At 42.1% G+C, this 22,244-nt stretch overlaps 1 protein-coding gene across 4 annotated transcripts in view; it reads right to left on the bottom strand.

Annotated features, from left to right (window-relative positions):
* The window catches only part of PRDM5 (PR/SET domain 5), an 83,586-nt gene extending 69,394 nt beyond the window's left edge, over positions 1-14,192 (bottom strand). For 2 of the 4 annotated variants that reach the window (XM_031044739.2, XM_005144127.4), the window contains exons 1-2: positions 13,980-14,192; positions 8,864-8,947 (exon numbers count right to left, since the gene is read on the bottom strand). In XM_031044739.2, the coding sequence (XP_030900599.1) occupies positions 8,864-8,947; positions 13,980-14,072 (177 nt within the window). In that variant the 5' untranslated portion in view covers positions 14,073-14,192. Of the gene's footprint in view, positions 1-4,078; positions 4,173-8,863; positions 8,948-12,410; positions 12,548-13,979 lie in introns of those variants that run through there. The other 2 variants (XM_031044740.2, XM_031044741.2) reach the window with 2 other exon arrangements.
* Positions 14,193-22,244: the final 8,052 nt, after the last annotated feature.

The raw sequence follows: 22,244 nt of genomic DNA on the forward strand, positions 1-22,244 counted from the left end.
GAACACAAGTACAAAAGTATTTCTGATTGATGTTCTAAGACCAACAAACTAAAAATGCTGTAAGTCATGAGAGCACTGCTGAATAATAAAGGATTCAGTCGCCTTTATATAAGTCAACAGAGACTAGAAAAACTGTATGATATGCCTATGGTCAAAATGAAGAATCAGTGAAAGAGCTAGAAAGAGACTTCAAAAGCCTAGCCACTAGCAGGTGATGTCATTCTGTAAAGTTTTGTTTAAAAACAACAAGATCTTATCCAAATTTCCTCCGAATAAGTGAGTAAAACCAAAAAGTCGAGACTACTGCCCGCTGTAGTTCAGTCGATTATCTGGGTCTAGGACCCATTTACTGCTGAGACCCTTTGATCACTCAGACCAAGTTATTTCTGTAGTTTCTGTAAGCAATAGAGGTAACTTGGTGTTTCTACAGCTAGTGATTGATGTGACCAGACATGCAGTCACCTTTGACTTCCCAGGCTAAGTAATTAGTAGCAATTAGTTCTATGCTTAAGTATAAGCAGACTTTGCCATGAACCTAGAACACAAAGATTCAAATTCACACCTGATAACCCCTGGAAGATATCTTTCAGTTTTTCTACAATGCCTTCAATATTTGGTCATTCACCATAATCAAATGCCTAGAATGCATGCACATATCCAAAGCACACACCAGTCACAAGAGCACCTGAACTGAAGTGCCTAATAATTATCTTCTGCAGAATCAGCAAAAAAGGTGGCATTTAACTAATTTAGTCAAATGTCTTCAGAGTAAGATGAAATACCTGACACTGTTACCACACAGGGGGTTTTACTTCTAAGATCAGTCAGGACACCACTGAACTACGCCACATTAACAAGCACAATGTGACTATGCAAATATTCAGAAAAAAAGACGTGTCCTTAGTCATTGCATAAGCTACCATATGAAACCCTAGAAAGGCCTAAATAATGTCTAAGCTGCTTGTAATGTCCACCAACAACATGCGCTATTCCATCTGCTAGCCTTTTATATTGTAATGAAATTATCTCCATATTTTCAAAATACATGCAAAGTTGTCATGTATGCTACTTCAAAATGCTCACGAGTGCAATTGCAAATGCTCTGCGGCAGACACCTGGCAAAAGAGAAAAAACTTCACAGAAAACAAGCAGACGGTTATCTTTGCTGAAGGTTATCTTTGCTGAAGGCAATAAACACACTGCCTGCTTTCTAGAAACCATTTTCTAAACATTTCCAAATCTAAAAATCTATGCTCATTCAAACAATCACATAAAGAAAAGTACTGTTTATTGCAACCTTTTTTTATTAGCTGAAAACACAAATTTTATTGTTAATGGCACAAAACAGCTAGCTGCAATGCTTCTGCATCCTCAGTTTCAGACTTCCATCACAGAGCTCACTGCAGAGTAGAAACTCACATTTTAGCACTGCTGTAGAAAGTATTAAACACTTGGAAAGGAAACCTGAGGCTGCTACTGTTGCTTTGCTTACTCATTAGGAAATGTTGAGACACAGCAGTGTGTGATGATTTTTTTCAGACAAAACACACAGCAACAGCTTCTTATGCTAATGAAACTCCTTCTGGTGCATGAGGTTATCTGACCTTGACAGAGACAGACCTGCACAGAAGGTTCACTCCTAGACTTCTGCAAACATTATCCAAAGCTTTCATAAGAAGGGTTGAACTTCATGTTTACTGGAAGGATACCCAACTCTACTTAAGCAAACTGTGTGTGATCTTCTATAATTCAGCACCTTAACCTATCAACACATGCTTTCTAACTCAAGTAAATCACATACTAACACCTTAAATAAATCACATAATTGAAGATGTGAAGCTAACAATCTCAAGCCACTTTCAGGAGTAGATTGTTTTCATCACCAAAACCAGAAGATCATTAAGGTGCTTGTTCCAAAAGTCACTAAAATGAATACGAAGTTATACACTTAACAAAAATTACTAAATCAAACTTTGAAGGAGTTCATTAATGAAACTTAGCTAAATAAACAAACTGGTAGAAATATTAACAACTACTTTTGATACCTATCTATCTATTAATTTAACAAAAATGGACAACTAGGATGCAAACTGGCAAATGAGACAGGGCACCAATGTCTGACTTATGTGTGGCAAGTTATTTTAAATGCAACTTGCATAAAAATGCATCCAGATGCATTTATCTGAGAAACGAGAAGAAAAAATTATTGAAAAGTAAACAAATATTCCCACAAAAACATTATGTAAATGTAAATACCATCTGAGGAGTAATAACTGGGAAGGTTGTCTTCATACAGAAAAGGTAAGAGATTACATTGCTAAGAACTAGATTTCTAGCATTATATTCATCTTGAGAGCAAACACAGAATTATTCAGACTAACATATATTTTATCATGAAACTAAGGACACAATTTAACTTTACACATCATATAAAAATGCCTTCCTATGCAAGAACCATATTTTACAGGTAAGATATCAAAGAAAAATTAAAAAACCAACAAAAAAACCCAAAACAAACAAAAACAATAAGAACAAATCACCATTAGCTAAAACCATTTGACTTCTCATACCTCAATCTTAAACATTAAAGGTCTGATCTAAAGTCAATTGTACCCAACAGCAGATTTTATTTTGCCTTCACTAGTTTTCAGGCAGGCTGATTTAACTGAAAACAACTGAAGAACTGTCACTGCCAAAGCAATGAGAGTTAAGTAGTAGAAACATACGTGCATCTCATTTTCTGATATAAACAAAGATGAACATTAGCTTCCACTAAAAGACTTATTTAGAATCATAGAATAGTTAGGGTTGGAAAGGACTTTAAGACCATCCAGTTCCAACCCCCTGCCACAGGCAGGGACACCTCACACTAAACCACATCAAGGCTCTGTCCAACCTGGCCTTGAACACTGCCAGAGGCAGAGCATTCACTTCCTTGGCCAACCCATCCCAGTGCCTCAGCACCCTTACAGTAAATAATTTCTTCTTTATATCCAATCTAAACTTCCCCTCTTTAAGTTTTAACCCGTTACCCCTTGTCCTATCACTACACTCCCTAATGAAGAGTGCCTCCCCAGCATCCTTACAGGCCCTCTTCACATACCAGGAAGGTTGCTATGAGGTCTCCATGCAGATTCTCTTCTCCAAGCTGAACAGCCCCAACTTTTTCAGTTTGTCTTCATACAAGAGGTGATCCAGCCCCTGATCATCCTCGTGGCCCTCCTCTGGACTTGTTCTAACAGTTCCATGTCCTTTTTATGTTGAGGGCACCAGAACTGTACACAAAACTCCAAGTGAAGTCTCACAAGAGCAGAATAGAGGGGCAGGATCACCTCCTTTGACCTGCTGGTCACACTCTTTTTGATGCTGCCCAGGATACTGTTGGCTTTCTGGGCTGCAAGCATACACTGGAGCCAGCTCATGTTAAGTTTCTCATCGACCAGCACCCCCAGGTCCTTTTCTTCAGGGCTGCTCTGAATCTCTTCCCTGCCCAGCCTGTAGCTGTGCCTGGGATTGCTCCAACCCAGGTGCCGGATCTTGCAACTTGGCATGGTTAAACATCAGCCCACCTCACAATTGTGTCAAGGTCCCTCTGGATGGCATTCCTTCCCTCCAACATACCAACCGAACCACACAGCTTAGTGTCATCAGCAAACTTGCTGAGGGCATACTCAATCCCACTGTCCATGTCACCAACAAAGATGTTGAACAAGACCGGTCCCAACACCTATCCCTGAGGAACACCACTCGTTACTGGTCTCAGTAACGCATACATTTTCAGCATGTTCTTCTTGGTTTTAATGTAACAATGAAGAAAACATCATGTTGGCAGAGAGATAGAAACCAAACCTGAAATATGTAGCATTCAGCATTACACAGTATATTATATGCCATCCAATCCTGACCAACTTTTCTTCATGGTATATCGGAGTATTTGAAGAAGGACTAAGTCTTTCCAGCCCTCCCTGTTTTAACAGTTGCCAAAGTCATCCCCAAAAGGATATGCTTGCCACAGTCCAATGAATGCCACTTTCTTGGTGAGCAACTATAAAGAAAATAAACTGAACAGATATCTTACCTTGCAAAGAAACATCTGAGCATTCAGAGGCAAAAACTTCCGTGAACTTCAACACCTACAGATTATTTTGGTTTTGCCTTCAAGCACTTGCTCTTCCAGCAAATGCATTAATTTAAAGTTTCTATATCAAGTATACTAACACAGACCAACAAAGCAGTATTTAATCAAAGTGCTAGTGGGATACTAAGAATAAGAACAAAACTCATCACTAGCAACTAGCTGCCTGATTAAGTAGCATTAACATGCAATTCAGGCTGAGATAATGACATGGGGGTTGGAGGATAATGAGAAAGTGGGATTCTGACAGAAAGAAAAGAGAGGGAGAAAGAAGAGAGGGGAGAGAGGGGAGAGAGGGGAGAGAGGGGAGAGAGGGGAGAGAGGGGAGAGAGGGGAGAGAGGGGAGAGAAGGGAGAGAGGGGAGAGAGGGGAGAGAGGGGAGAGAGGGGAGAGAGGGGAGAGAGGGGAGAGAGAGGGAGGACAGAGGGAGGACAGAGGGAGGACAGAGGGAGGACAGAGGGAGGACAGAGGGAGGACAGAGGGAGGACAGAGGGAGATAGAAAAGGCATGAAGACATTTGGGCATTTTCTTGGCTTTTTATTACTACTCCTAACTTTACGTGTACCACAGGTTTGTGGGGGTTTTCCCCTTTCACATCACTTGTAAGTAAAACATTTCAGCATGTAGCTCTTTACAAAGATAACATCAAGTTCAAAGATACACACCCATACACACCATCAGTCCTCTGGCATCTGTTAAACGAGCAAGTGTAAGCCTTTGATTTCTTCAACACTGCAAGTTACAGCCAAGCTAATGACATTCTGCTAGGTTTAATTCAAACAGAATCTCTAATATCCTCAGAACTTTATGTAACAAAATCATTGGACACAATAAATTTGTTGGGTTCCATGTTTTCCTGAAGACCAAAAGAAAACATAATGTGTACAATTTTGTCTCAACATGACATCTTAAAGATGCCAACACAAAATGCTGGTCTCGGAGAAAAAGGAATAGCTTGATCAAAACAGACCACATCACAGACCATTACTCTACACAATGAGAAATGCATGTGGTAAACTTCCTCACAGAAAACTATTCCACAAAATTGAATCTCAGATCCCAGGCATCACATGCCAAAAAATTAAATGTTCCACTAATGTTCACTTTTACTTGACTTAGAAAAAGACTACCACTCAGCTTTCTTCCTAAAGGTGTCCTCTCTGAAAATGCATTCTTTTGACTGCCATCAGACTACAAGCCAGGCTTTAGATGCCTTCACCCAACAGTGTCCAAATTAATTATTTTTTGTATCTTCAGTACAGCTGACTACCCAGAAACTTGGCCAGTTGCTGTGACTGCCTCCCACAGTCTCTGCAATAATCATCTGCTTGCAATGTTCAGCTTTCTACCTTCTGCATTCCTGGGCTTGATTTTCAAGTTAAGACTACTCTCAGCATGATTTACATTGTACTATAAAGCTCATGCTCAGATCAACTTCAGTAAACATGAACAACTTGGGTTCAAACATTCAGGAAGTCATAAAATTTGGTATGCAGGAATCTTTTCAAGGCTCTCAAAACTACGTTACAGTAAGATATTATGAAATTGTTTTCAAACAGCTCATAAAAAACTCATTCCCTGGTTTGCTGTTGATGGGGTCATATTAGTGTCATCAGTAAATCCATGTATTTGCTTTTTATTTTCTGTCTTACATGAACACGTAAATCTCATTTAATCATTAGCAATGAGGAATCTGGAAAGTCATATGGGTTTCAAACAAACTTAAAGACCTTGTCGTTTCTATAACCCACCCACCATCCCTTCTGAAAACCTTGTTCTAGCACAAGTATTTTATTGATTTCAAATAACCTGCAGAAACCATGAAAAGGCAAGTGAGTCAGGGCACATTAACATGTACAGCAAATATATCTAATAAAAGCACACTACATTGTTTTGTTATCAACTGAGAAAAAATGAGATGAAGCAAGTTCCTCTATGTACATAACCAGAGGGGAACAAACTGTCCACACCTCCTCTCTGGGAAAGGGTATTTTGGACACACCCTAAGATTTTTTATTTTTTTGGAAAGGAAAGGAAGGAGACAAGATGAGAAAAGGAGGGGGAAAAAAAGCACAGGGATTCAAAGACCTAACATCCATCTAGGAATATTTTGCCACTCATTATATTTCTATTGAGTTTGGGTTTAATGTGACAGGCTTTTAGCATTCTCTCATTCATTCTTCCAGAGCATAGCATCTATTAAGACTGTATCAATACTATGCTCTTTGTAAGCTGCTCAGCGATGTTAATGCTAGAAGGGATTTTTTTTCCAAATAAACATTTATTGTGTAATAAACACATAAACAGTGCTTCAAGCCACATGTCAAACATAAGCAACTTTTGTACAGTGCCACACAACAGAAAAATAAGTCATCCTTACACCTCTAACCATAGAAAGATTCAAAAACAGGAAGCAAGTCCCCTTCTCGGCGTACACCAGGACTAAATATCATTCAATAGAAACTGCTGGGGGATGAGGGGAGGAAAAGGAATTCTGCTCAAAGAACTACAACATAAAAGAAAGATAATAAAGACAGAAGCACTGAAGAACAGGTGCTTCTAACAAGTTGGAAATGTTATTACAAGTATTTTTCAGTTACAGAATCACAAAATCCCAAGGGTTGGAAGGGACCTCAAAAGATCATCTAGTCCAACCCCCCTGCAAGAGCAGGGAAACCTAGAGTACATCACACAGGAACTTCTCCAGGCGGGCCTTGAATATCTCCAACGTAGGAGACTCCACAACACCCCTGGGCAACCTGTTCCAGTGCTCTGTCACTCTTACAGTAAAGTTCTTCTGATGTTAACATGGAACCTCCTATGCTCCAATTTACACCCATTGCCCCTTGACCTGTCACTGGATATCACTGGAAAAAAAACTAGCTCCATCATCCTGACACCCACCCTTTATATATTTGTAAACACTGATGAGGTCACCCCTCAGTCTCCTCCAAGCTAAAGAGACCCAGTTCCCTCAGCCTCTCCTCATAACGGAGATGTTCCACTCCCTTCATCATCTTTCTGGCTCTGTGCTGGACTCTTTCAAGCAATTCCCTGTCCTTCTTGAACTGAGGGGCCCAGCACTGGACGCAATATTCCAGATGCGACCTCACCAAGGAGAGTAGAGGGGGAGGAGAACCTCTCTTCCCCTACTAACCACACCCTTTCTAATGCACCCTAGGATGCCATTGGCCTTCTTGGCCACAAGGGCACATTGCTGGCTCATGGTCATCCTCCTATCCACCAGGACCCCCAGGTCCCTTTCCCCTTCACTACTTTCCAGCAGGTCAACCCCCAACCTGTACTGGTACATGGGGTTGTTCTTCCCCAGATGCAAGACTCTACACTTGCCCTTGTTGAAATTTTTTCAATTGCTCAACTGGACAGATTTTTACTACAGGCAAACACAGCTGTGACAGGAAATAGGGTGGGTTAGGGACCTAATTACAAGATCTAGTATATAAACTACTGTTGCTGCCTAACATGTACAAAATACTTACAAAGAGTTCCAAAACTCACTATGCCTTCCACTGCCCACAACAACAGGTTTTTGTTTTGCTCAAGATCTCACAACTACACATTGCATTACAAAGTTGCTAACATTTGAAAACTTCCTTTACACAATTGCCAAACCCTAGAAGAAGTGTCACAGCAGAAGACGTTTTACATTACACCTGGAGTAAGCCATGAACTGACACATGTTAATCAGCATATATCAGTATTTCAGTAACTTATGACCATCTTCCCATATTTAAACTATTTTAGCCTTTTTTTTAACATTTCTCAATAATTTTCTCAATGTTGTTGCATTTTTCTGGTTTGCCTGACTTGGTATTTTTCACACTTCATTGATAGGCTTTGAGCAACTTGGTCTAGTGGAAGGTGTCCCTGTCCACGACAGGAAGCTGGAACAAGATAATCTTTAAGGTCCTTTGCAATCCAAATAATTCTGTTTCTATTATGAGAAACTATAATTTGTTGTTTCTTTATAGTTTTACGTAAGTCAATCCTCCTCCACCCAAAAAGTGTATTTTAAAAGCATCAGTAAGTACAAAATCTCATTACAGTATCTTTAACCTAGGAAAAAAAAAAGGACTTGTTATAGTGTCCTAGGTTCAGCAGTGGCAGTCATTTTTTCTCCTTCTTAGTAGCTAGTGCAGTGCTGTGTTTTGACTTTCGGCCTGGGAACAGAGCTGGTAACACAAATATTTTTAGTTTTTGCTAAGTAATGTTTACTCTGACCAAGGACTTCGTGAGTCTCATGCTCTGCCAGGGAGGAGAGGAGGCTGGGAGGAAGCAGAGACAGGACACCTCATCCAAACTAGCCAAAGAGGTATTCCATACCACAGCATGTCATGTGGGGAGGTAACTGGGAGTTCCCCAGAAGGGCTCTCTCTCTTCCAGGCTGGGCTCGTTTTGGCAGGGGGTATCATATTCTCTTCCCTTGTTTATTTCCTCTATCATTATTATTATTTGGGGTAGCAGCAGTGATTTGTGTTTTACCTTAGTTACTGGACTGCTCTTATCTCAACCTGTGGGAGTTACATTCTTTCGATTCTCCTCCCCATCCCTCTGGGAGCAAGGATGGGGGGTGGGGGGGAAGGAAAAACATGGGGGGGGGGGGCTAAGAGAGAGACTGTGGTTGGGTTTTAAACCACGACATATGGTAAATCTTAATTCCAAAACCACTTTTGGCTAGGTGTGCTAATGTCATTTTAGACTACTCACTTCCCACATGAGCCTGCAGTCTGTGCTCTCATCCAGCTCTTCAGGCATTCGCTTCTCCCCTGCAAAAGGGCCAAATTTTTCACCCTAAAGGAACAATTATAAAAGAGAAAGCATTAGTGGGAAAAAAAAAATTAATAAAGGCAAGTGAATTACCAAACTCCAGCAGAGGAATCACTTTCAGCTTCAAATGGCAAAAGGACAGTTTTCCTTTGTCATCCAACTACATGCCACAAGGGTGCGCACCCTTCAGGCTTCAACTTCAAGCTCATTCCCATTCTTTTGGTAGCTTGGAGAATCTTTTAAAACGGTACTTTTTCTCCACAAGCGTATTTCCCCTTCGGGAAACCGCATTCTCTTAATTTTAAACAAGGCTGAAATTTACGGGTGAAACTTCTGACATTTCTCACAAAATTTTCAAGAAGTACCTTGCAATAGACAGCCAACTAAGGCATGAAGTATTTGGCAAGCACAAAGTTTACATTAGATTTATTTGAAAGATTATTTGCAGTACTACTTTTTCAAGTGCCAAAACTGAAAACACTGAATAACTGAGAGTTTGATCATACAGAGAGATTCATTTAAAAACAAAAGGAGTATGCACATGTCTATGAATTAATTCAAGCTTTCATAAATAAAATTAAAATGTTATATCACCTACTAGTCATAACACATGCTGTGGAAGCATCTATTGATATGTTCTTCCTTCTCAGATGTCACACTACCAGAAGGGTAAATTATTTAAATAGGATTTTCTTCTAATACAGGCCTAGCTCCTCCCTATTCCCCCAACTTTGTCCTTATTTACAGTGACAAGCCCTACAAACTGGAATGCACAATGTTCCTTTAAGCAGTACTCAAGTCTAAAAGCTCTATATACTTTTAAGCATTACAGATTATAAATATATAATGAAATCAACTTAGGTGTTTCTTTAGAAGTAATGCTATTATGGCTAATAAAAGTATTGATCTTGCCTACTTGTCCCTTCCCCCGGGCACATTCCATGATCCCAGTAACAGCCTGCTACATGTTTTGTCTCATGCTTAGTTTTTATAGACTGCCTACAGGTAGAGTGGAGGGGAAGAATAATGCATTATTGCTCAGAGAAAAAAACCAACCAAAAAACCCTAAAAAAAAAACCACAAAAAAAACAACCTTGTATTTAAAATCGAACCTGAAAGCCAATAACCACAGGAAAAATAAATTAGCATTGCAGGACAAGGTAACAGAATTGAGGGCCAATATTTATAAATGTGCATAAAGAAGATTTCATTGGAAAGAACAACAAAGCAGAATGTAAAAAGACAACAACTGGAGCCCTTCTGAAGACACAGAAAGGGGCAGTGACAGCAAAAACTGGCACTATGGGTCTTCACGTCCTTCCCCTCTCACAGATCCCCATATCGCCTTTCACTGTTTTGCTAATCAAATGAGGTAAGAGCTCCTGGCCTGCCAGGCATTTCTCAGTTCCATTTCTGCTGGCCTGGGATCTAATATTCAAACTGAAATTTTCTTCTTAATCATAGAATGGTTTGGGTTGGAAAGGATCTTAAGATCACCTAGTACCAACCCCTCTACCTTGGGCAGGGATGCCTCACACTCAATCATGTTGCCCAAGGCTCTGTCCAACCTGGCCTTGAACATTGCCAAGGATGGAGTACTTACCACTTCTTTGGGCAACCTGTTCCAGTGCCTCACCACCCTCACAGTAAAGAACTTCTTGCTTGTATAACCTGAACTTCCCCTGTTTACATTTAAACCCATTACCCCCTGTCCTATCACTACAGTCCCTGATGAAGACCCCCTCAATCTTATCAGTAGTGAAGGTAAAATATGTCAATACACTTGCATGTGTACATCTACAAACATTCTCAGCTGAAGCTGAGTGACACCCCAGTAAACATACTAATATGTGCCATGCAAGTGTTACATGAAAGGCAATTTGCTTAAATTGCATTTTTCTCAGATTAAGGAGGGAAAATAGTCAAGGTGATGGCAGAGGAAAGCTTCTCTAGAAACAGTAAGGTCATGTCTAGCTCAGGAAAGATAAGGTAGGCGCTTTCTGGAGCAGACGCCTCCTGCCAAGCTGAGCTGGCTTTCCCCATTCACTCAGAAAGTAACAGGCTTGGTGCAACAGGGAAAGCAGTTCACGACAACTGCTGAGGTCTAAAAGGGCATAATTTTATCTGCAGAATCTTTCATTACTCATAGCAATTATCAAGATGGAAAGAATCCTATTGGACTACAATCTAGATTAGTTCTATAGAAAGAAAAAAAAAGAAAAACAGTAACATAAGTTTACTCTGGAAATTATTTAAAGACATAATAAATGAGGAACCTAAAAAGCTAGTCTCCCACATGCACTTCAGTGGTAGAATAACACCTTTTAAGACAACCTGAAGAGATTAATTACTTCCTTAAGTAGTTTGGAGGTTTCCACAACCCTCATCTCAGAAATACTTTCATACTTGCAATCCAAAGGATCCCTAGGTACTTTGTAAAGCATCTGCAGTGTTAATTTTACCCATCACCAAAGCACGCATCACCTCTGGGATGAAGCACAGCAATAGCTTAATACTGCATACTGACTCAAAACAAGGAATACCATACAGCATTCCTATCTCAGCTACTCTAGACACAGAAACCTCTACTGTAGTATGTTTAAGACCTTCTAGAAGCTCAAAATAATAGGAAAAGCAAAAGGCAAGATGTCCAGCTCTAGATGTAAAATAAGTGTAACATAAATAATAGGTGATTCAGAAGCTTTCTAGCTTCTCAAATTTGGAAAGAATTTAGAGACAGCAAAATTTCATGTCTTGGATCATGAAGGTCCATGGGGATAAGTGTAATTATTAATTTAGCCTTTCAGAGCATTTTCTTCATATGTATATATATATATGCATTAGTCCTAGTTAATAAACATATAGTCTTACGTCATATATTAATCAAAACCATAGTAAGACTTCAAATTCCTCCCTGTTGAATAAACACTGAGAAATGTAGTGGTTCTCTGATGATTATACCAAGGTCCTTATAATATTGATGCTGTAACCAAAGGAGAGCTGCTGAAGAAAAAAGTTACAAGAGAATCACAGCTTGGGTAAAAGTTACGAAACAGAAAGTTTCCACATTTTATGATTACAGATGAAAACTTCAAAGCACAGCGTAATACCTAAAGGCACAAAAGTAGGTGGCAGACAACAGCTATTCAAAATGTATTATCACCAACATTTTGCTAATAGGAGAATTTTCAGAGGCCTAATTCATGATTATTCAGCACTTGGAGAATTACCACTGCAATTTCTGATTATAAAATAATTTGAAAAGTGTTTTACTTCAGTCAAGTCATATTCAACACCTCCTCCCAATCCCAAAGCTTGAAAGAACTGATTTACCTGCTATTAGCTACTTTATCATAGCCATGAAGTGTAGTATTGCTGCCTCATTACCAGAGAATAAAACATATTGAGAGCACTTCAGATGTGATTTTCTTTTTGTGGAAAAGAGTAACAGGCTGGTTATATCCAACATGTCATCTATGTCACTTACATATCCACTCTTCTCTCAGCAGCTGTGGTGACACACAGCACTTCAGTCTCCAGTCATTTTAGGAATACCCGTTTCAACCACTGCCCACACAGCAACTCAAGAGCTGGTTCCTCAGCCTATCAAAGACCAAAGTCCACCTGTCAAGACACAGACGTCTTCTCAGGGATTTGCATACCACAATCCTCTGTGCTATCAGCAGGGGATTCATTGTCAAATAAAGGACAAACCTGTAACAGACACCCCTAATACAAACAGATCTTACTACAACTGCCTCTGCCTTTACTTTCTGCATTCCACATGCTATACGTGTCACACGGGCATCACTTCAGGTTTGCAGGATGCCCTGTATGATGTGCTCACACTGGTAGAGCTCTGATAGCATACACGTGGCCAGTGTAAGAGTTCAAAAGCCACGTGGAGCAATTCAGGTAAGGAAATGGTCCAATTGTCAACAGTGTAAAGGAAGAGGGCTCAGGCCCTAAACTGAAATTCAGAACCATACGTAGATGACAATTTCCTTGAGCTTCAGTCTAAAGCTCACTCTATTTCTGAGTCCAAGGATTAATAAGTGCTAGTAGCATAGAGACTTCCCTGCTATGTGAAGTCCCAGTTTTCAAAGGAAAGATCAGAACCTCTGTGGAAAAAAAAAAAAAACAAACAAATAAACAAATAAAAATATGCCCAGTGATATAAAATTTTTCACTTCCACCCCCTATTATTACTGAGGGGCACCTTAAAAATGAGAGACCTCCTACCGATAGTGTCTAAGCTTTGCTGATGAAACCACCGGAAAATTAGGCAGCCCTCCCAACCCACTCAGAACCAAAACCAGGACTAAGATGAAAACACAGGAAATACATGTAAGTGCACACTAATGAGGGTTTGTAACTGTAGGTATGCCTTTATCTGTGCTAACAAGCCACCTGGGCAGTTATAATTGGAATTTCAGGTCATCAAGCGACTTTCAATTCAATTATGTTAGAGACAATAGCTGATTAGGGTATGAGAGTACTGCACCCCAACTGAACGGTATTTTTCACAGGCCCGGCTTTATTATCTCGAAACGACGTACTTAAACACTGCTCCCGCCGAGCGCTCAGGTGAGGAAGGCGGTGGGAGCCTGCAGCCGCAGGGGGCCGCAGAGGGGCGCCGCGGCCCGAAGGCGAGCGGTGACTGGGGATCCAGCCCTGCCCTCACCCAAGCGCCAGAAACACCAACGTAGTTTAAACAAAATAGGTGGCACAGCCATCCACAAAAAAAAACTTCCGCCGACCGCACAGGGTAGGGCCCCGCGCCTCTGCCCGCCGGGCGGCAGCTCCCCGGGACGAACCTTTGGGGGAAATGGGGAGAGCGGGCCGTGCCTCCCCCGAGGGGAGAGCGCTCAGGACAACGGTAAGTGGAAGCAGCGCCCACAAAGTGGCTCTTAAAGTAAAGTTAGATCGCGACAGCCCGGCCGACGGCGACAAGGAAGGGAAGACTCGCCCCACTCTCCTGTGATACATGGCAGCCGCTCCCCGCCCGCTCGGGACAACCCAGGCCGCTACCCCGCTTGCCCGGCCAATCACCCACCTTCTTAACTCCGCGGGCCGCGTAGAGCCCCATCCCGTCCTGCACTTTTGACGATTTCAGGGTAAACCTATCCGGCACATACATGCCCAGCATTTTGCACTGACTCGGGCCGCCGCCTGCTACCGGGAAGAAGGATCACCGGGGACTTCCAACCCACCAGCACAGCGAGCGGGGCCGCCAGGCCGGGGGAGGAAATAGGAAGAGGGTCTGGCTGCGGGGCTTCCCCGGCTGCTCAGGCCGAGGGGAGGAGCGAAGCCGCCAGCGAGGGGGAACTGGGCGGGGCGGCGGCAGGGGGCGCGCGCGCACGGCGGGGCAGAGACCGCGCGCGGGCCCATCGGATAGTGGCGCGTCAATGTCGGGACAAGAAATACTAGGAATAGTAGGCCTTCGGGCTTCCAGCGCTCCCACAGCTGAGGCCTGGCCCCAGCGAGGGTCACGGCACCAGCGGCCTCCTCATGTGTGCTCATGCATAAGCAGTGTGCTCTTCAGAGGCATGAAGGCCTGCTCCTCACCCGCGGGCTGGTTTTCATGTCCAGAGCAAATGGCTGTTCATCATACAGTCGTGGCCTTATGGTCCAGTATCGGCAAGCTCATCCCTCGGGTTGCTGTAGTCGTGCCCAGAGGCAGCTGGGAGAGCAGAAAGGTGGGCACGCAGCACGGGGTCTCGGGTCCAAGAGGTGGAGTTCATTGTGAAGGCCAGCAGAGGCAGGCAATCTGTGCCCTGTCACAAAATCCCAGAGGTTTGTGTATATTTAAGAACTGGGACCTCTCACATACATGCTTAAATAATAGCTGCTGGCACTTAACAGATATGAGTGCTAGAGAGAAGGGGTATTCTCACCAGAAACAATACCCACACTTCAATCCACAGTTACATAGTAACACTTTCCACAAACACTGTATTGTCTCAAAACAGCACCCATTTATCATTATTTTTGTATTGCAGGAATGGGCAAATCCAGACTTAGATTTACTTTTGAAACCACATAATCCTTAACTTTTGGAGACATTTTCTGGTGGAAAAAGGAGGGATGACAGAAATCTAGCACTTCTAAAGGAACCCCAACATTCTGTCTAATTGTGTTTATCTCTGTCTAAAGATTAACATGTTTTCACTGTATACCTAGCAGGGGCATTGTATTCCAACTAATACTGCGCACAATCTAGTTTGAACAGGGAGAAAGAAGTTACATTTTAGCAGATTGATGACAACACACCACCACTCTTTTTCATAAAATTGCAATATCCAACATTGAACATTTTCTAGAAGACTGAGAGAGCTCGAGTTGTTCAGCCTAGATAAGAAGAGGCTCCAAAAGACCTTAGAGCAGCTTTCAGTGCCTAAAACAGTTCTACAAGAAACATGGAGAGGTGCTTTTGACAAGAACATGTAGTGATAGGACAAGGGGAAATAGCTTTAAGCTGAGAGAGGGGAAATTTAGATCACTCTCCTTTCGTAGCATAATGGATGTTATGACATTAAACATATTTACAACTGTCTCACCACTTGTACCAGCATTTTCTTTTTTTAATTTAAATTAATCAGCCATTGACCATAATGCCTTATAACTGGTTTCATATGCTGTTGGTGTCAGCATTTGTCCTTTCTGGTTTATACAAAGGTCAGTGGGGGTATAAAGTCAGCCTTGTTGAGCTGAGAACTGCTACTCAGGTAGACATGTATGTTACAGTTCTGTCTTGTTTTGTCCTAGCTGCAGTGGGAAGGAGGGTGAAGTCCAAATGAAGCAAATCAGGCAGAACAGAGATGAAAGACATCACGGGGTGCTGAATGTACACTGATCGTTAGCCAGTGGTAAGACCAGAGCCTGGTAAGTTTCAAAATAACTCTTTTGTGTTTGGTACATGCACAGCTTAGGTGCGTATAGCCTTCCTTAGTTCTCTGTCATGAACAGAACTGATTGCAGAACCTACCTATGCCAGCATTGCCTTCAGCTGAGGACACAGCATACACAAGTGAAAGGAATGTTCTTGCTGGCATAGCTCTAAAGTGTCCAATTGAACCACTGCATACAAACTTTTGTTGCAGTTGCTGCAGATGCACCACGGTTTGCTGGCATAGCAGCTGAGAAATCTCTTCCCTCCTCAAAGAGCAAACATTGAGCTGTAACTCATGTGCAGTCTAGCACAGAGAAACTGAACACGCTCAGCACTGTTTCTGTTTTGCTCCATAGTTGCTTGTTTAGAACTACATGGAATGCTAAGGAGAAATACAAAGGCATCCAGCAGCCTTCAGGTTTGAAGCCTAATGGTGTCGAACTATTTACATAACTTCCTTGGAGACAGGAAGAGGTATTTTCAGAAGAAGGCTCTTACGTAGTTATGGAAGCTGCTGTGCCCAAAATGAAATTCATGGCAGGAATCCCTGTGTGGTGACAAACAAAATAATTACAAGACTTACTTGTCTGAAGTTACAATACTAGTTGCAACACTATACCAGAAGCAGGGTGCAATACTCCCTCCACCAGAGAACCAGTTAACTGAGGGTTATAATTGAGTTACATGTCACATTCTAAGGAACAGAAAGATTTGAGACAAAAATGGTCTTGAAGATTCTGAAAGTAATCATACCAGCCACTGAAGTATCCAGCAGCTTAGAAGGAAAATATGTTCTCCAGAAGAAAGGCTGCCCTTTCATAGCTAATCCCTTGTTTAATGGAAGGTTATAGACTTTTTAGAAAAGACAGGCCCGGTAGGAGGGGAGGGGGAGTTGCCCTTTATGTTAGGGATAGGCTGGAGAGTATGAAACTCTCTCTGGGGACAGGTGATCAGTTAACAGAAAGTTTGTGGGTCAGGGTTAAGGGGAAATCGGTTATGGGACACATTACTGTGGGGATATGTTACAGACCGCCTGATCAAGAGGAACCTGTGGATGAAGAACTCTACAGACAAATAGGAAAAGCCTCACGCTCGCAGGCCCTTGTTCTCATGGGGGACTTCAACCACCCTGACATCTGTTGGGGCGACAGTACAGCCCGGCACAAGCAATCCAGGCGGTTTCTCGATTGTGTAGAAGACAACTTCCTTCTGCAAGCAATAAAGGAGCCGACGAGGAGAGGTGCCCTGCTTGACCTCGTGCTCACCAACAGGGAAGGGCTGGTTGGAAATGTGACTCTCCAGGGAAGTCTTGGATGCAGTGATCACGAGATGGTGGAATTTGAGGTCCTCAAGACAGTGAGAAGAGCGTGCAGTAAGCTCACTGCCCTGGACTTCAGGAGAGCAGACTTTGGCCTCTTCAGGAACCTGCTTAGCAAGGTTCCATGGGATATAGCCCTAGAGGGCAAGGGGGCCCAAGACTCTTGGTTAACATTCAAGGATCACCTGCTACAAGCTCAGGAGTGTTGCATCCCGACTAGAAGGAAGTACAGCAGGAGGGCCAGGAGACCTCCTTGGATGGATAAGGAGCTGCTGAGAAAAATTCACAAGAAAAAAGAGGCTTATAAAAGGTGGAAACGAGGACAGGTGGCCTGGGATGAATACAGGGATGTTGTCCGGGTAGTTAGGGACCAAGTTAGGAAAGCTAAGGCCCAATTGGAGCTAAACTTGGCAAGGGATGTTAATGATAATAGGAAGGGATTTTATAGGTATGTAGTAGCTAAAAAACAGACTAAGGACAATGTAGGCCCCCTCTGGAAACTTTCAGGAGAACGGGCTACACAGGACTTGGAGAAGGCTGAGGTTCTGAATGGCTTCTTTGCCACGGTCTTCACTGGCAAAGGCTCTGACCGCAGCACCTGAGACTTGGAAGGCAGACGCAGGGACTGTGAAAACCTAGGGCCCACTGTACATGAGGATCTGGTTCGAGACCATCTTAAGAACCTGAATGTACACAAGTCCATGGGACCTGATGAAATCCATCCACGGGTCCTGAAGGAGCTGGCAAATGAAGTTGCAAATCCACTGGCCATCATATTTGAAAAATCATGGCAGATAGGTGAAGTTCCTGATGACTGGAAAAAGGGAAATATAACCCCCATTTTCAAGAAGGGGAAAATGGATGACCCGGGGAATTACAGACCAGTCAGTCTTACCTCTGTGCCTGGCAAAATCTGGGAACAGATTCTCCTGGAAGGCATGCTAGGGCACATGAAAAAGAGAAATGTGCTTGGTGACAGCCAGCATGGCTTTACTAGGGGAAAATCCTGCCTGACCAATTTGGTGGCCTTCTATGACGGGGCTACGGAACTGACGGACAGGGGTGGAGCAGTTGACGTCATCTACCTGGACTTGTGCAAAGCGTTCGACACTGTCCCACATGATATCCTTGTCTCTAAATTGGAGTGTCATCAATTTGATAGGTGGACCACTCGGTGGATAAAGAACTGGCTGGATGGTCGCACTCAAAGAGTTGTGGTCAATGGTTCAATGTCTGGCTGGAGACCAGTAACGACTGGTGTCCCTCAGGGATCGGTGTTGGGATCGGTCTTGTTTAATATCTTTGTCGCTGACATGGGCAATGGAATTGAGTGTGCCCTCAGCAAGTTTGCCGATGACACCAAGCTGTGTGGTTCGGTTGATACGCTAGAGGGAAGGAATGCCATTCAGAGGGACCTTGACACACTTGTGAGGTGGGCTGATGCCAACCTCATGAAGTTTAACCATGCCAAGTGCAAGGCCCTACATCTGGGTTGGAGCAATCCCAGGCACAGCTACAGGTTGAGCAGAGAAGAGATTAAGAGCAGCCCTGTGGAGAAGGACTTGGGGGTGTTAGTCAATGAGAAAATGAACATGAGCTGGCTCTAGTGTGCACTCACAGCCCAGAAAGCCAACCATATCCTGGGCTGCATCAAGAGGAGCGTGACCAGCAGGTCAAAGGAGGTGATCCTGCCCCTCTACTCTGCTCTCGTGAGACCTCACTTGGAGTATTGTGTGCAGTTCTGGTGCCCTCAACATAAAAAGGACATGGAACTGTTAGAACAAGTCCAGGGGAGGGCCACGAGGATGATCAGGGGACTGGAGCACCTCCCGTATGAAGACAGGCTGAGAAAGTTGGGGCTGTTCAACCTGGAGAAGAGAAGGCTGCGTGGAGACCTCATAGCAGACTTCCAGTATCTGTAGGGGGCCTACAGTGATGCTGGGGAGGGACTCTTCATTAGGGACTGTAGTGACAGGACAAGGGGTAACGGGTTGAAACTTAAACAGCAGGGGTTTAGACTGGATCTTAGGAAGAAATGCTTTACTGTTAGGGTGGTGAGGTACTGGAATGGGTTGCCCAGGGAGGTAGTGAATGCTCCATCCCTGGCAGTGTTCAAGACCAGCTTGGATGAAGCCTTGGGTGATATGGTTTAGTGTGAGGTGTCCCTGCCCATGGCAGGGGGTTTGGAACTAGATGATCTTGAGGTCCTTTCCAATCCTAACTATTCTATGATTCTATGGTGTAATATAATCCTTAAAAGTTTTCAGGGACTTAACATTTCTTTCCGCACTCCTCCTGCCACTCAGGCAGCTGGACTGAAATTAGAGAGGCAAATGTGGGTTTTTTTAACCTTCTGAGAGTTCCTTTCTTCCTAAGTATTAGAATATTAGCTTTTGCAGCATCCATAGTAACATCAGAATTTGATTCTGGCACCTGACTGATCTCAGAAAGGGTGTTGACGGTAATGGCTCTCCTAGTTTGTACATTCACTTGTCCACAGAACATTTCTGCAATGCAAATTAATAAAGTTTGCTGCTGCTGTTTTGAGAACTTCCCTCCTGGATCTATGTATCTCATTCACAACCATATCTACTTCCTCTTAACCTGGTAAGATCAGGAGCAGTACTTGAAAAACAATCTTTGGTTTATCTGGATTGTACCTCATTTGCAGGACATATACCGTATCACGTCAAACTATTTTCTCTTTGTTCTTGTGTATCTGCACATTTCCAGTGTGCAAATAACATTTAGCTTTGACCAGATATGGTTTCAGTCAGATATTTCCCTGAAATTTGCCAAACCCATTTTTCTTACTAGGTACATATAGGATTGTTGTGCTTCCCAGATCTCCTACACTGCAGTAGGAGACCAGGAGACCTGCATCTGGACCAGGATGGAAAAAGCGCTTTGCACTTTCATTTTGCACTGAAGTTTTCAGGAAGCAAAGGTTTCAGCTTGACTAATGATAGAATCTGAGGAGAAGATAGGAAGAGGAATACCATAGAGATCTCTCAGAGTTTTTTGTTTTTTTTTTTTTTTGCTATACAGAAATCAGTCTAAAATTATCTTTTTTTTTTTCTACTCCATTCCCAAAAGAAACCAACTGATATACATGGGGAAAAAAAATCTCTCCTTCTTTAAAGCAACTATGGTATACAATGCTGACAAGCTGAATACAAAACCGTATTGCTTTAATCCCCACAACATGCCAGTGCATACAGACAGGAGTCTTTCATTGTTTCTGAAGATAAATCCAAGTGTAATACTCTTAAATTAAATATTTAGAAACAAGCAGGAAATGAAGTAACATAGCTTAGTAACAGCTGTGTATGCCTTTAGAATCTACCCTGCTTTGTGACAAATTGAACCCTTGCTACTCATAATTACCAGCACTGTGACTCTAAGTACCTGGAACAAATTGTGTTGACATGGAGCCAACTTAAACCATGTGCTATACTACTAACTAAAAACTCGATCTCTTATATGTAAGACGATCTACTTTCCAAACCAAGTAAGTCTAAGTCTAGCTTTTGTAAATATGACACTAAGCCCCATCTACTCTATGTCTTAGGGTTGGGTTGTTTTTTTTATTGCCACTTCTAACCATGTTTGTTTTGTCTGTATTTTCTGGTCATGTGAAAAACTTCTGTTATTCTAGCCTTAACACACTTTGATTTTCTGAGGAAAATTCCTTTCAGAGTTATTTTTAAGGACTGCTTTCTTGTTTTGTGGCTGCCTGTTTTTTCTACACTGATTCTTTCAGAGCATTTTGAATTCAGTAAACATTTGAACCTAAAGAATTATTTCCTCACCAAATCCCTCTTCTAATCAATGCACAGTTGGCCTTTTGTTTTTCTCTGTAAACCAATACAGACTTCTTGTGTTGTGATACTCAAGGTCACACAAAGCAGTAAAAGGTAAGATTCGTTTTTAACTTGTCTCTTTCCTTGCTTACATGTACAGAGTTCTTACTGTCAAAGTTTCTTTCTCAAATATTTGAAGTCCTGGAAATTAGCTCCCAGATTTCAGAATTAAGATTTTTCTCCTTCCCCTTTGAAAATATAAAAAATACATATACGTCTTTTTTCCATTCCCAAGCTGACTGCAAATCAAATGTTTACTCTTGAGTTTTTAAAACTAGAGTTTATAAATTAAAATCTTAAGACAAAATGTTAAGTGAATAGTATATTAAGCTAGTAATGCAGGTTTCATAGTAATATATTAAGGAATAACCACTTGATCCACATCATGCTATATGGACCTAAAAGGAGCCCAATACAACTTGACTGTAGTAGATTTTTGCTGCTATCTCACATGACAACTTCACATAAGCAATATATGTCTAAAGAGCTAGTAGAAAATGGTTAAAAATACGGAGTACCAATAACTTGCTGTTAGAATTGCAGGCTCTACCCAGAGCCCCTGTAGTGTTTACATTTTTATCTTGACAAATTCAAGGTGTGATCTGACAAACCAGGTTGCTGTTCAGTAGTGGAGAGATCTCATGGCTACAAAACGTAAGCAAAAGGCATAGAGCATACAATTGCTCAGGTAGCACCTCTTTAGAAAAATAGCAACTCTAGCAACAGTGAGTCTTGAGCTGAATTTGAGCCAAAGTTGTTACACTGGTGTGAAAAACAGATATATATTTTATGTATTTTTATATATATTATATATAAGATATATGAAATCGTTTTATGTATTTACATATATATTATATAGATATTATATATGTATATTTACTCTTACTTATACACCCCAGCATGAAAGACTGCAAGATAATAATAATTTTCAGTATTGGTTCAGCCTCAGCACACAAAAATATTTGCTTGTTTTAAAACATCTATTGTAAGCCATCTCCATTTTCTTCAGTGACAGAACTGACAGAATAACTTTGTGCAGTGGCAAATGAACTCCCAGGCCACATCCTTACACATTGTAAAAGTGTCTTCCTTAGCTCAGTGATAAATTTCAGCTCAGGAGTGCCTTCCTCAACTAATCTCATTCACCCTGCTTTTCCTATCAGGCCTTTCAGGATCAAGTCACTCCCCTCACCCTTCCCCCCCCCCCCCCCCGCAACGAGTCCCCCCCTTCATTAATGGAAAGGGACT

Source organism: Melopsittacus undulatus, chromosome 5 (genome assembly GCF_012275295.1).
Source record: "Melopsittacus undulatus isolate bMelUnd1 chromosome 5, bMelUnd1.mat.Z, whole genome shotgun sequence".
NCBI classification, from domain to species: Eukaryota; Metazoa; Chordata; class Aves; order Psittaciformes; family Psittaculidae; genus Melopsittacus; species Melopsittacus undulatus.